The 16,116-nt window shown below is 43.9% G+C and overlaps 1 protein-coding gene across 1 annotated transcript; it reads right to left on the bottom strand.

Moving 5' to 3' along the window:
* Positions 1 to 1,562: 1,562 nt before the first annotated feature.
* Positions 1,563 to 9,265, bottom strand: LOC130367348 (uncharacterized PE-PGRS family protein PE_PGRS54-like). The gene is made up of 3 exons (XM_056569761.1): positions 9,211 to 9,265; positions 1,833 to 8,993; positions 1,563 to 1,732 (listed from the first exon to the last, which is right to left on the bottom strand). The coding sequence occupies exons 1-3, from the start codon at positions 9,263 to 9,265 to the stop codon at positions 1,563 to 1,565; spliced, it is 7,386 nt and encodes a 2,461-aa protein (XP_056425736.1).
* Positions 9,266 to 16,116: the final 6,851 nt, after the last annotated feature.

Here is a 16,116-nt window from a genome sequence, read left to right as displayed (position 1 = left end):
CCATTCCACAGGAACAAGAGAAGGCAACATATCCTAAAAGTAATAAGAGAAACGTCATTCTGCGACAAACATAATGCCAGCCCTCCAATAACACTACAAGGTCAATACCCCCACCAGCTGCAGGTCTACAGTGCCCATACACCTCATTTGGATTCTAGCTTTCACGGCTTATCTCCATGGAGAACAAAAAGATCAGGCACTGGAATTCAACATGGCCGATCTTTCTTTTCTACACCATCATCTGTCAGGACAGATTTGTGAGCCCCCCCCCCCCATACACGCACACATCATATAGTCGCCCTATCTTTATTTTATTTTAGCCAAATCAGACAGCCCCTTCAGTCATAGTATATGGAGAAGTTTGGCAAAAATACTCGTGTTTCAGTTCCTCCATACTGAAGATCTCCACTTGCTCTCAGTCAGTGGAAATATCCTTGTTTACCCACATCTACACAGATATAATTCTGGACAAACTGGATTAAATGCTGATACATTTAATTTGCACGCTGATTCATTGCAGCAAACTATCATAAAACGGCTCATAGTCCTTATGTAACCATTGTATTATATGTGTATATAATTATATAATACAGTGTCAGCTGACAAAGGTGTTTATTGCTACATGTACCACATGTACTCATTATATGGTTACTAGAAATTAGCAGCATTGCTTATTGCTTTAGGCCATCCTTAATGTTGGTTTTATAAGGGTTTACAGGGTTTCAGTGGCTACAATCACATGGGGGTCCCTTTGCTTGGGGCACTGAGTTGTGGACAACATGGAGAAACACAGAGGGAATGTTCTAAGGCTGATGGTTCCAACCATGGAGATGTCAAATTTTCACATGCATTTTATCTATCACGTGTGGTCCACATGGGTGGTTAGGGGGTTTGGGAAAATATTCCTTTTATATTCTAGACAAACAGGATACTATTGATATCGATTATCCAGGGTGGTCTAGGGGGGTTAAGGATTCATATCTAATATCTCTGAAGTTGCTTGAGTTGGTGAAAGTTTTTTAATGGAGGTGGTTGAAGACTTGGGATGAAGTATTGGGGTTAGAGTGTGTTTGAGATACAAAACCCTAAATCCCTAGAAAAATTAGAAAATGATGTCCATCAATGATGTCAAATATTTCATCCGTATGCATAAAGCCAACAAACAAGGATAGATCACTGTGCTCTATGGTTTCTCATGACTGGCTCAGGGGGAGTTTCGGGGCACTAGGACCTTCCCCTACACTGGCCTCCAAAGTGATGTAATGACATAAAAAGCCCCTTGGAAAACAAGTACAAGAGAATAGTGAAAGGTATCTTACCAGTTTGGCACTTGGCCATGTTCCCATTTTCTCTTACATCTACACAACTCAAGTTGCATGCACATTTTCCAGTATTAGAAACTGCTCCAGTGTTTAGTGCACTCGAGTTTCCGATTCCTCCAGTGTTTCCTCCACCAAACACTTCGTTTCTAGTGTGGCTTACACTTTCCACAGAACTTGCATTTCTTCCAGAGCTTCCACTTATAACAACTCCACTTCCACCAGAGCCTCCACTGCTATAACTTACTCCGGTGCTCCCAGCACTGTAATTTCCACTTCCTCTGGAACTTCCACTGATAATAATTCTACTTCTTGTGAAGCTTCCACTACGACTTCCCCCAGTGGTTCCATTATTGTGACTTCCTCCGGAACTTCCACTAATGGAACTTCCACTTCCTCCAGAGCTTCCGTTACTAAAAGTTCTGTTTACTCTGGTGTTTCCACTACTAAAACTTCCAATTCCTCTAGAGTTTCCACTAATAATAACTCCGCTGCCTACTGAACTTTCCCTACCAGAACTACGGCTTCCTCCAGTGCCTCCACTACTGTAACCGCTGCTTACTCCAGTTCTTCTACTACTTGATCTTCCATTACTGATAACTGTGCCTACACCAGAGCTTCCACTATCATAAACTGTATTACCTCCAGAGCCTCCACTTCTGCTCCCCCCAGTGCTACCACTACTATAACTTCCTCCAGAACTTCCAAAACTGGAACTTCCATTTCCTCCAGAGCTTCCACTGCTGATAACTGTGCCTACACCAGAGCTTCCACCACCATAAACTGTATTACCTCCAGAGCCTCCACTACTGCTCCCTCTAGTGCTACCACTACTATAACTTCCTCCTGAACTTCCAATACTGAAACTTCCACTTCCTCCAGAGCTTCCACTGCCGATAACTGTGCCTACACCAGAGCTTCCACTACCATAAACTGTATTTCCTCCAAAGCCTCCAATACTGCTCCCCCCAGTGCTACCACCACTATAACTTCCTCCAGAACTTCCAATAGTGGAACTTCCACTTCCTCCAGAACTTCCACTACTGATAACTGTGCCTACACCAGAGCTTCCACTACCATAAGCTGTATTTCCTCCAGAGCCTCCACTACGGCTCCCCCCAGTGCTACCACTACTATAACTTCCTCCTGAACTTCCAATACTGGAACTTCCATTTCCTCCAGAGCTTCCACTGCTGATAACTGTGCCTACACCAGAGCTTCCACTACCATAAACTGTATTACCTCCAGAGCCTCCACTACTGCTCCCTCTAGTGCTACCACTACTATAACTTCCTCCTGAACTTCCAATACTGAAACTTCCACTTCCTCCAGAGCTTCCACTGCCGATAACTGTGCCTACACCAGAGCTTCCACTACCATAAACTGTATTTCCTCCAAAGCCTCCAATACTGCTCCCCCCAGTGCTACCACCACTATAACTTCCTCCAGAACTTCCAATACTGGAACTTCCACTTCCTCCAGAACTTCCACTACTGATAACTGTGCCTACACCAGAGCTTCCACTACCATAAGCTGTATTTCCTCCAGAGCCTCCACTACGGCTCCCCCCAGTGCTACCACTACTATAACTTCCTCCTGAACTTCCAATACTGGAACTTCCACTTCCTCCAGAGCTTCCACTACTGATAACTGTGCCTACACCAGAGCTTCCACTACCATAACCTGTATTTCCTCCAGAGCCTCCACTACTGCTCCCCCCAGTGCTACCACTACTATAACTTCCTCTAGAACTTCCAATACTGGAACTTCCACTTCCTCCAGAGCTTCCACTACTGATAACTGTGCCTACACCAGAGCTTCCACTACCATAAACTGTATTTCCTACAGAGCCTCCACTACTGCCCCCTCCAGTGCTACCACCACTATAACTTCCTCCAGAACTTCCAATACTGGAACTTCCACTTCCTCCAGAGCTTCCACTACTGATAACTGTGCCTACACCAGAGCTTTCATTACCATAAACTGTATTTCCTCCAGAGCCTCCACTACTGCTCCCTCCAGTGCTACCACTACTATAACTTCCTCCAGAACTTGCAATACTGGAACTTCCACTTCCTCCAGAGCTTCCACTACTGATAACTGTGCCTACACCAGCGGTTCCACTACCATAACCTGTATTTCCTCCAGAGCCTCCACTACTGCTCCCCCCATTGCTACCACGACTATAACTTCCTCCAGAACTTCCAATACTGGAACTTCCACTTCCTCCAGAGCTTCCACTACTGATAACTGTGCCTACACCAGAGCTTCCACTACCATAAACTATATTTCCTCCAAAGCCTCCAATACTGCTCCCCCCAGTGCTACCACTACTATAACTTCCTCCTGAACTTCCAGTACTGGAACTTCCACTTCCTCCAGAGCTTCCACTACTGATAACTGTGCCTACACCAGAGCTTCCACTACCATAAACTGTATTTCCTACAGAGCCTCCACTACTGCCCCCTCCAGTGCTACCACTATTATAACTTCCTCTAGAACTTCCAATACTGGAACTTCCACTTCCACCAGTGCTTCCACTACTGATAACTGTGCCTACACCAGAGCTTCCACTACCATAAACTGTATTTCCTCCAGAGCCTCCACTACGGCTCCCCCCAGTGCTACCACTACTATAACTTCCTCTAGAACTTCCAATACTGGAACTTCCACTTCCTCCAGAGCTTCCACTACTGATAACTGTGCCTGAACCAGAGCTTCCACTACCATAAACTGTATTTCCTCCAGAGCCTCCACTACTGCTCCCCCCAGTGCTACCACTATAACTTCCTCCAGAACTTCCAATCCTGGAACTTCCACTTCCTCCAGAGCTTCCACTACTGATAACTGTGCCTGAACCAGAGCTTCCACTACCATAAACTGTATTTCCTCCAGACCCTCCACTACTGCTCTCCCCAGTGCTACCACCACTATAACTTCCTCCAGAACTTCCAATACTGGAACTTCTACTTCCTCCAGAGCTTCCACTACTGATAACTGTGCCTACACCAGAGCTTCCGTTACCATAAACTGTATTTCCTCCAGAGCCTCCACTACTGCTCCCTCCAGTGCTACCACTACTATAACTTCCTCTAGAACTTCCAATACTGGAACTTCTTCTTCCTCCAGAGCTTCCACTACTGATAACTGTGCCTACACCAGAGCTTCCACTGCCATAAACTGTATTTCCTCCAGAGCCTCCACTACTGCTCCCCCCAATGCTACCACTACTATAACTTCCTCCTGAACTTCCAATACTGGAACTTCTACTTCCTCCAGAGCTTCCACTACTGATAACTGTGCCTACACCAGAGCTTCCACTACCATAACCTGTATTTCCTCCAGAGCCTCCACTACTGCTCCCTCCAGTGCTACCACTACTATAACTTCCTCTAGAACTTCCAATACTGGAACTTCCACTTCCTCCAGAGCTTCCACTACTGATAACTGTGCCTACACCAGAGCTTCCACTACCATAAACTGTATTTCCTCCAAAGCCTCCAATACTGCTCCCTCCAGTGCTACCACTACTATAACTTCCTCCAGAACTTCCAGTACTGGAACTTCCACTTCCTCCAGAACTTCCACTACTAATAACTGTGCCTACACCAGAGCTACCATTACCATAAACTGTATTTCCTCCAGAGCCTCCACTACTGCTCCCTCCAGTGCTACCACTACTATAACTTCCTCCAGAACTTCCAATACTGGAACTTCTACTTCCACCAGAGCTTCCACTACTGATAACTGTGCCTACACCAGAGCTTCCACTACCATAAACTGTATTTCCTCCAGAGCCTCCACTACGGCTCCCCCCAGTGCTACCACTACTATATCTTCTTCCTGAACTTCCAATACTGGAACTTCTACTTCCTCCAGAGCTTCCACTACTGATAACTGTGCCTACACCAGAGCTTCCACTACCATAACCTGTATTTCCTCCAGAGCCTCCACTACTGCTCCCTCCAGTGCTACCACTACTATAACTTCCTCTAGAACTTCCAATACTGGAACTTCCCCTTCCTCCAGAGCTTCCACTACTGATAACTGTGCCTACACCAGAGCTTCCACTACCATAAACTGTATTTCCTCCAAAGCCTCCACTACTACTCCCCCCAGTGCTACCACTACTATAACTTCCTCCAGAACTTCCAATACTGGAACTTCCACTTCCTCCAGAGCTTCCACTACTGATAACTGTGCTTACATCAGAGCTTCCACTACCATAAACTGTATTTCCTCCAGAGCCTCCACTACTGCTCCCCCCAGTGCTACCACTATTGTAACTACCATAACCTGAACTTCCTCTAGAACTTCCAGAACCTCTTCCATCAGTGCTTCCACTACTATAACTACCTCCAGTGCTTCCACTACTGAAACTTCCACTTCCTCTAGAGCTTTCACTAATAATAAATCTGCTTCCTCCTAAGCTTCCACTACCAGAACTTCTGCTTCCTCCAGTACCTCCACTACTGTAACCACCACTTACTCCAGTACTTCCAGTACTTGAACTTCCACTTCCTCCGGAGCTATCATTAACTGTGCTTACAACAGAGCTTCCACTACCATAACCTATATTTCCTCCAGAGCCTCCACTACTGCTTCCCCAAGTGCTACCACTGTTATAACTTCCTCCAGAACGTCCAACACTGGAACTTCCACTTCCTCCAAAGCTTCCACCATTAACTCTGCTTACACCAGAGATTCCACTACCATAACCTGAACTTCCTCCTGAACTTCCAGTGCCTCTTCCGTCAGTGCTTCCACTACTATAACTACCTCCAAAGTTTCCACTACTGGGACTTCCACTTCCTCTAGAGATTTCACTAATAATAATTCTGCTTCCCCCTGATCTTCCACTACTAGAACTTCTGCCTCCACTACTGTAACCACCACTTACTCCAGTACTTCCAGTACTTGAACTTCCACTTCCTCCAAAGCTATCACTAACTGTGCTTACAACAGAGCTTCCACTACCATAACCTGCACTTCCTCCAGAGCTACCACTACCTATTCCCCCAGTGTTTACACTACTGTAACCTCTATCAGAGCTTACACTACTGGAACTTCCACTTCCTCCAGAGCTTTCATTATTAATAACTGTGCTTCCTACTAAGCTTCCAACACCTCTTCCTTCAGAGCCTCCAATACTGTGAACTTCATTTCCTCCAATGCTCCCACTACTGTAACTTCCACTTCCTCCAAAACTTCCACTAACGGAAATTCTAGAGCTTCCTCTACTGCTTTCTCCATTGCTTGCACTACTGAAATTCTCGCTTCCTGCAGAGCCTCCTCTACTGTAGCCTTCACTGACTCCGCTGCTTTCACTACTAAAACTTCCTCCAGAGCCTCCACTACCAAAACTCCCGCCTCCTCCAGAGCCTCCATTATAGTTACCTATGCTTTCTCCAGTCCTCTCACTAATGGTGTTTCCACTTCCACCAGAGCTTCCACTAGTAACAACTCTGCTTCCTCCAGAACTCCCCCTACCGCTTCCCTCAGTACTTCCACTACTGTAACTTCCTCCAGTGCTTCCACTATTGAAATTTTCACTTCCTCCAAAGCCACCAATACTGTAACCTATGCTTCTTCCAGTGCTTACACTACTGGAACTTCCACTGCCATCTCTAGTGCTTTCACTACTAGAATTTCCACTTCCTCCAGTGATTCCAGTAATGATAAGTCTGTTTGTTTCTGAGCTTCTGCCACCAAAACCTGCACTTCCGCTAGAGCTTCCACCACCACTTATCCCAGGGTTTCCAATACTGTAACTTCCTCCAGAGCCTCCACTACTGTATCCTAAACTTTCTCCAGTGTGTCCACTACTAGAACGTTCAGTTCTTTCAGAGCCTTCACTAATAATAGCTATGCTTTCTCTGGAGCTATCACCACCAAAACCTGAACTTCCTCCTGAGGTTCCACTAGTGCTTTCTCCAGTGCTTCTGCTGTTGTAACTTTCTACAGTGCTTCCACCGCCCAAACTTCTGCTTCCTTCAGAGCCGCCACTACCGTAACCTACACTTCCTCCAGTGCTTTCACTTATAAGACTTACATTTCCTAAGGAGCTACCAATAAGAATAATTCTGTTGTCTCTAGAATTTCCATCACCATAGCCTGCATTTCCTCTGTAGCTTCCACCACTACTTCTCCCAATGCTTCCACTACTGTAAATTACTTCAGAGCTTCCACTATTTAAACCTCTGCTTCCTCCAGAGCCTCCATTACTGTAACCTATGCTACCTTCAGTGCTTCCACTATTGGAACTTCCACTTCCTCCAGAGCTTGCACTAATAATATCTCTGCTTACACCAGAGCCTCCACCACCATAACCTAAATTTCCTCCAGAGCTTCCATAACCGCTTCCCCTAGTGCTACCACTACTGTAACTTCCTCCACTGCTTCCACTATTGGAACTGTCACTTCCTTCAGAGCTTTCACTAATAATGGCTATGTTTTCTCTAGAACTTCCACCACCATACCCCGCACTTCCTCCAGCGCTTTCACTACCATAACCCACACTTACTCCAGGGCTTCCACTGCCACTTTCCTCAGTTCTTCCACTACTGTAACTTAGTCTAGAGCTTCCTCTACTACTTCCTACACTACTGTAACCTAGGCTTCCACCAGTGCTTCCACTAATGGAACTTCCACTTCCTCCAGAGTTTCCACTAATAATATCTCTGCTTTCACCAGATCTTACACCACCATAACCTGAACTTTCTCCTGAGCTCCCAATACCACTTTCCCCAAAGCCTCCACTACTGTAACGTCCTCCAGAGCTTTCACTACTGAAACTTCCACTTCTTTCAGAGCCACCAATACTGTAACCTTCACCTTCTCCAGAGTTTCCACTAATAATATCTCTGGTTACACCAGAGCTTATACCACCATAACCTGAACTTCCTCCTGAGCTCTCAATTCCACTTTCCCCAATGCTTCCACCAGTGTAACTTCCTCCAGCGCCTCCACTACTGAAACTTCCACTTCCTCCAGAGCCTGCACTACTGTAACCTACACTTCCTGCATGGCTTCCACTAGTAATAATGCTGCTTCCTCCATTGCTTCCACCAATGTAACTTCCTCCAGAGCTTCCACTACTGAAACTTCCACTTCCTCCAGAGCCTGCACTACTGTAACCTACACTTCCTGCATGGCTTCCACTAGTAATAATGCTGCTTCCTCCATTGCTTCCACCAATGTAACTTCCTCCAGAGCTTCCACTACTGAAACTTCCACTTCCTCCAGAGCCTGCACTACTGTAACCTACACTTCCTCCAGAGCTTCCACTAGTAATAATTCTGCTTCCCCCAATGCTTCCACTACGGTAACTTCCTCCAGAGCTTCCACTAATGAAACTTCTGGAGCCTCCACTACTGTAACCTACACTTCTTCCAGGGCCTCCAATATTGAAACTTCCACTTCCTGCAGAGCTTCCACTAAAAATATGTCTGCTTCCACTAGAGCTTCCAGCGCCATAACCTGCACTTCCCCCAGTGGTTCCACTACTGTAACCTCCACTTCTTCCTGAACTTCCACTAAAGATAACTCGGCTTCCTCCAGAGCTTCTGCTTGTGAAACCTCCTCCACTTCCTGCTGAGCTTGCACCACTGTAACTTCCGCTTACTCCGGTGTGTCCACCCCCAAAGTGTGGATTAGTCAACCATGACTGTGAATCTGCAAATCAAATCGGATTAATCCATTAGTTCCACAAATGCTGCACATCTTGATCCCATAAATGCTGCTGGCTTATGTGAGAATTGCCCTTCAACAAACAATGGGTAATCTACCAATCTCTCCTTGAAGAGATGGGGGCCAGGGCCAGACTGGCCATCGGGCACACAGGGGATTTGCTGGGTGGGCCGGAACTCTTTTAACTATCAGCGCATCTTACAGACGCGCCTATAGTTAATTGCGGCACTCGGCTGATTGACAGAGCGAAGAGCCATTGGTTCCTCGCCCCGTCATTCTCTCTTGTGGCCACCCACAATATGCAGGCAGCCGAAAAGAGTTTGGAGCGTCCGTCCTCTGCGCTCTGTGATCTCACACATGGGTGAGATCATCACATGATGGAGGAGAAGACAGAAGAGAGGACATGCTATGTGGGAGCCAGGTGCGTATGTTTTTTTTTAATCTTGGCTACCTGAAGGGTGCTACCATCGCTACCTAAAGGGGGCTACTAGCTCTACAAAGAGGGGGGGGGGTACTTTTTCTAACTAAGAAGGGGGGCTAAGGGGGGCTACTATTTCTACCTAAAGGGGGCTACTGTTTCTACCTTAAGGGGGATCCTATTACTACCTAAAGGGGGCTACTATTATTACCTATAGGGAATACTATTTCTATTTAAAGGGGGCTCCTATTACTATCTAAAGGGGGTATTGCGACCTAAAGGAGGCTATTCTACTACCTAAAGGGGGCTCCCATTGCCCCCTTAATGAGGCTACCACCTAAAGGGGGTTCCTTTTACTACTTCAAGGGGGTTACTGTTTCTACCTTAAGGGGACTCCTATTACTACCTAAAGGGGGCTCCTATTACAACCTAAAGGGGTATTGCTTACTAAAGGAGACTACTTCTACTACCTACTTCTACTACCTACTACCTAGAGGGGGCTCCTATTGCTACCTTGAGTGCCACTACTACTTAAAGGGGGCTCCTTTTACCACCTTAATGGGTTGGTTCACTATTACTACCTAAAGGGGCCTCCTGTTACAACCTAAAGATGGCTCAGATTACTACCTAATGGGGACTCCTAATACAACCAAAAGGGGGCTACTATTTCTACCTAAAGGGGGTACTATTTCTGCCCATAGGGGGCTTCTTTTACTACCTAAAGGGGGCTTTGTTTACTACCTTAAGGGGTTACTATTACTACCTAAAGGGAGCTCATATTTTTACCTAAAGAGGGCTCCTATTACTACCTGAAGGAGGTATTGCTACCTTAAGGGGACTTCTACTACCTAAAGGGGGCTCTTTTTACTACCTTAAGGGGGTTACCATTACTACCTAAAGGGAGATCCTTTTACTACGTAAAGGGAGTACTGCTACCTAAAGGAGGCTACTTCTACTACCTAAAGGGGGCTCCAATTGCTACTTTTAGGGGGCTACTACTACCTAAAGGGAGCTCGTATTACTACCTAAAGGGAGCTCCTATTACTACCTAAAGGGGACTCCTATTACTACCTAAAGTGGGCTCCTATTGCTACCTAAAGGGGGTATTGCTACCTAAATGATGTTACTACTACTACCTAAAGGGGGCTCTTATTGCTACCTTAAGAGGGCTACTACTACCTAAACGGGGGATCGTTTGCTACCTAAAGGGGGTTACTATTAGTACCTAAACGGAGCTCCTATTACTACCTAAGGGTGAATATCTAAAGGATGAATATTAGATGAATATCTTAAGGAGGCTACTATTTCTACCTAAAGGGGGCTACTATTACTACCGAAAGGGGCTACTATTACTACCTAAAGGGGCCACTATTAATACATAAAGTGGCTACTATTACTACCTAAAAGGGGGATACTACTACCTAAAGGGGCTCCTGCTGCTGCTACCTAAAGGGGGCTACTACCTAAATGGGGTCTGCTACTACTACCTAAAGTGGGCTGCTACTATTACTACCTAAAGGGGGTCTGCTACAACTAGATTCAGGGGACTACTATGTACAGGGGAACTTACCTACAGGGAGTAACCCCTACCTATAGGGGACTTCTACTGTCAACAGGGGGCAGCTATTTTCAGGGGGGACCTACCTATAGGGTCCTTTCTACATACTTGAACAACCTAACTACTTAATGTGGGAGAACTACCTACTCTTCCCCAACCCATTTATCTGCCCACTGTGTGGGACACCAGGGGGTTGTTATTATTAATGGAGCGCTATAGGTGCTGGAAAAGTGTGAAACCTTAAATGTTTGTCTGGCAGGTTCTGTGGAGACGATTTGTGGCTGCAAGAATCGTCATGATGGTCTAGGCCGGATGGAGACGAGAAAGGAAAGTCAACGACTTTGATCAGAGAAGACATCACCTGCAAATTACCTGATGTAACTGTATGTAATGACTTATGGTCTGCAGAGCCTGTGTAGAGCTTATATCTCCCACCATATGGTCACTGTATGGGGGGAGTATTTCCTTCTTGTATACTGGTATTATTGTAATATTGGTGTCATTATACAAAATTTGGTCAGTACCAGTATGATGGTAATATGTATGGTAATAATATTCCTCCTTGTATACTGGTATTATTGGTAATATTGGTCTCAGTATACAGAATTTGGTCAGTACTAGTATGGTGGTGATATATATGGGGATAATATCCCTCCTTGCATAGTGGTAATATTAGTAATAATGGTCTCAGTATACAGGATTTTGTCAGTAACAGTATGATGGTAATATGTATGAGGATGATATTCCTTCCTGTATACTGGTATTATTGATAACATTGGTCTCAGTATACAGGATTTGGTCAGTAACAGTATGATGGTAATATGTATGGGGATAATATTCCTCCTTGTGTACTAGTATTAATTGTAATATTGGACTTAGTATACAAGAATATATACATATATATACCAAGAAGCAAAGAATGCAGCAGCACACCCAAGGTTGTTCAGTGAAAACACAACAGTGCTTTATTGTTCAGACATGACGTTTCGATGGCCTTTATCAAGCATTAAATTAGTTAAATTATTTTCCCCCATTATGTACGCTATTATACCCAACTATGATTGACAATTAAGCCCCCCGCCCCCTTGTGGCTCCACCTTTGCGTAGTCACACCCATTACCGAAATGGGCTGATCACAAGAATGCCTCGGCCTATTTTCAGTCCCAGTCTGGCCATGATGGGGGCATGCATGCAAATTTGCCTCAAGGTTTTCCACATTTATTGAAGAACACATGTTAAGATGGTCTTTGTAGCCACATTGATGATATGTAGCCCTTCATACATTACCCCTTCCCAACTACATATTTGTTCTTAAAGGGGTAATCCGGTTTTCAAATCAACCAGTGCCAGAAAGTTATACAGATTTTTTTAATTTCCTCTGTTTAATAATCTAATGGAAAAAATCCAGCAAAGATAAACTTACCCCTATCCACAGGAAAGGGGATAAGTAGCTGATAGGGGGCGTGGGGGAGTTCAACCCCTGGGACCCCCTGTAATCTCTTGAATGGGCCCCGGCTCTCAATGAGGAGCAGCATGCACTCAATTCATTTCTAAGGGAGCTTTCGGACATCATCGGCGCTCCCATAGAAATGAATGGAGGGCGGGCTGTCTAACGGTAGACGACGCGCGGTCCTCACTAAGAGTTGGGTTTCCGTCCTGTCCTGGGGGTCCCAGCAGTCAGACCCCAAGCAATCAGCTACTTATCCCCTATCCTGTGTATAGGACATAAGTAAATTTTCACTGAAGTATCCCTTTAAGCCTTTGGCTCTCTGCTGCCACCTCTGTCCATGTCAGGAACTGTCCGGAGCAGGAGAGATTTGCTATAGGGATTTGCTCCCGCTCTGGACAATTCCTGACATGGACAGATGTGGCAGTAGAGAGCACTGTGGGTCAGACTTGGAAGAACTACACAACTTCCCTGTAGTCTACAGCAGCTGATTAGTACTGGAAGGATTAAGATTATTAAACAGAAGTAATTGACAAATCTGTATAACTTTCTGAGTACCCCTTAAAGTAGGCAGAGTAACATAGTTCAGCTGATATTTAGTCTATTGTCTATCATTATTGTAGTCAGCACAGACACTTACATGATGAAGTTACCAGCAGACTGTACACCAGAAGCGTCAAAAATATCATCATTCTGCAAAGCAAAAGGGTACAGACTATATAACAGACTGACATTTTACATATGTTTCTTCACACCACTCACTGACTACTCCCAGTTACCATTATACCCACACAGTCCTGTCTACATCTCATCCTGTAACCCCAGTGCTGTTATAAATTCCATGTTCCACTTTTTATATGGAACCCTAAATTCTACTTTACCCATCCATACTGGTCCATGTGTCCTTCTTTAGCCAATATCAACATTGCTATCCCCTTCATCTTCTCCAACATAACAAGGTGCTTACCTTTCCTTGCAAAGCGCAAGTATGCAAAAACTGTGCCCAGTCCCTTTTTATACCCTCTTAAATTTTCAAAAAAGACACGTTAGAATTCTTTGTCTCCTCATGCCACCCTATAATTTCTATGGGTGTGTACCCACTTGACACCACCCCGTAATAATCTAAGTGGATATTTCACTTGTTACCAAGATTATAAGAACAAAAGAAAATAATTTCCTCGCTTCTGTTCACATTTATCTTAACACAACGACATAACTGGGATCACATTATAGGATGATCTGTAGTATTTAGCAGTACCCCTGTTACATATTAGTCACTTTGTTATCTTTTTATTGTTTTTTTTTATTTATTTAGATGTGATGTGACCAAAAATCGCCAATTCGGACTTTGATATTGTTTACATTTATGCCATCCACCAAATTAGATCATTAACATTATATTTTAATAGTTCGGACATTTTCGCATGCAGCAATAACAAATATGATTTGTTTTATACTTTTTTTTTTTTTCAGTTTTTTTTTCCAGAATTTTTTTATTTATTTTTATTTCATCATCAAGAATGCTGTGTGGGAATACGGCATGTCTTACTTGAGGGTGCCTAGAGGAGGGAATACAGATGAAGATACTGTTACAGATAGGAGCCATGCTGGCTCCTGTCTGTTATAGTGTCTTCATCTGTATTCCCTCCTCTAGGGAACATCATGTGATTACAGAAGAAGACAGAAACCAGAAGTGGGATGTAGATATGGAGAAAAAAACAAGAAAGGATGTAAGCGAGTGTAGGATTCATAAACATTTCAGTGGTCCTCTCTAGTGTTGCTCGCGAATATTCGCAATTCGAATTTTATTTATTCGCGAATATAGCGCTATATATTCGTAATTACGAATATTCGTTTTTTTATTTTTTTATTTTTTCACAGTACACATCACAGTGATCACCCCTCTCTGCTTCCAGCTTATGTGGTGTAAGAAGGCTCTAATTCTACTGTGTGAGACTGGTGTGCGAATTTTCACATATGCGAAAATTTGCATATGATGATTTTCGCATATGCGAATTTTAGCTTTATGTTAATTTTTGTATATGCAAATTTTCGCATATGTTAATTTTCGCACACGTGAATATTCGCATATGCGAAAATAAAACAATAACATTACGAATATGCGAATATTCGCGAATATGACGAATATTCGTCCATATATTCGCGAATATTCGCGAATTCGAATATGGCCTATGCCGCTCAACACTAGTCCTCTCACCTGGTACGGTTGTGTAACTGACACAACTACACAAGTGCATAAGATCAGTGGCATTGCTAGGGTTGGTGTCACCCGGTGCGGTAGAAAATGGTGTCACCCCATACCTTCCCCCCCTCAGTAAGTTTTTAGCCTGTTGTGACAGACACCACTGTTGTAGCGCACTGTGAGAAATTCCAGTATAATAGTCAGATATACCAGTTGCCACAGAATGGGAAAGTGTTAAAGAAGTTTTCACCATTTAAATATACAGCTCCCAAAATTACTTAAAGGGGTACTCCACTGGAAAACATTTACTTTTATATCAACTGGTGCCAGAAAGTTAAACAGATTTTTAAATTACTTCTATTTAAAATCTTAATCCTTACGGTACTTATAAGCTGTTGTATTCTCCACAGGAAGTTGTGTAGTTCTTTCCAGTCTGTCCACAGTGCTCTGTCTGTCCATGTCAGGAACTGTCCAGAGCAGGATAGGTTTGCAATGGGAATTTGCTCCTACTATGGACAGGTGTCAGCACAGAGCACTGTGGTCAGACAGAAAATAAATTAAAAAAGAAAAGAACTTCCTGTGAATTGCTTATACAGCAGCTAATAAGTACTGGAAGGATTAAGATTTTTAAGTAGAAGTAATTTATAAATCTGTTTAACTTTGTAGCACCAGTTGATTAAATTTTTTTTTTCCAGTAGAGTACCCCTTTATGCAGTGGTGAGGTTATGCTGGGAGTTGAGATTCACTCACCATAACTGTAGAACTGACAAGAGACTACAGCTCTGATAGGACATAGAGAGGAGAATACACAATGATATCAGTGACTACAGGTGACGTCTTCTCTATAGTGAGGAGAATACAGAATGATATCAGTGACTACAGGTGACGTCTTCTCTATAGTGAGGAGAATACAGAATGATATCAGTGATTACAGGTGACGTCTTCTCTATAGTGAGGAGAATACACAATGATATCAGGGACTACAGGTGACGTCTTCTTTATAGTTAGGAGAATACACAATGATATCAGTGACTACAGGTGACGTCTTCTCTATAGTGAGGAGAATACACAATGATATCAGTGACTACAGGTGACGTCTTCTCTATAGTGAGTAGAATACACAATGATATCAGTGACTACAGGTGACGTCTTCTCTATAGTGAGGAGAATACACGATGATATCAGTGATTACAGGTGACGTCTTCTCTATAGTGAGGAGAATACACAATGATATCAGGGACTACAGGTGACGTCTTCTCTATAGTTAGGAGAATACACAATGATATCAGTGACTACAGGTGACGTCTTCTCTATAGTGAGGAGAATACACAATGATATCAGTGACTACAGGCGACGTCTTCTCTATAGTGAGGAGAATACACAATGATATCAGTGACTACAGGTGACGTCTTCTCTATAGTGAGGAGAATACACGATGATATCAGTGATTACAAGTGACGTCTTCTCTATAGTGAGGAGAAT

Source organism: Hyla sarda, chromosome 4, assembly GCF_029499605.1.
Source record: "Hyla sarda isolate aHylSar1 chromosome 4, aHylSar1.hap1, whole genome shotgun sequence".
Taxonomy (NCBI): domain Eukaryota; kingdom Metazoa; phylum Chordata; class Amphibia; order Anura; family Hylidae; genus Hyla; species Hyla sarda.
The sequence above is the reverse complement of the archived record's forward strand: the minus strand, read 5'-3'. Positions and strand labels throughout refer to the sequence as shown.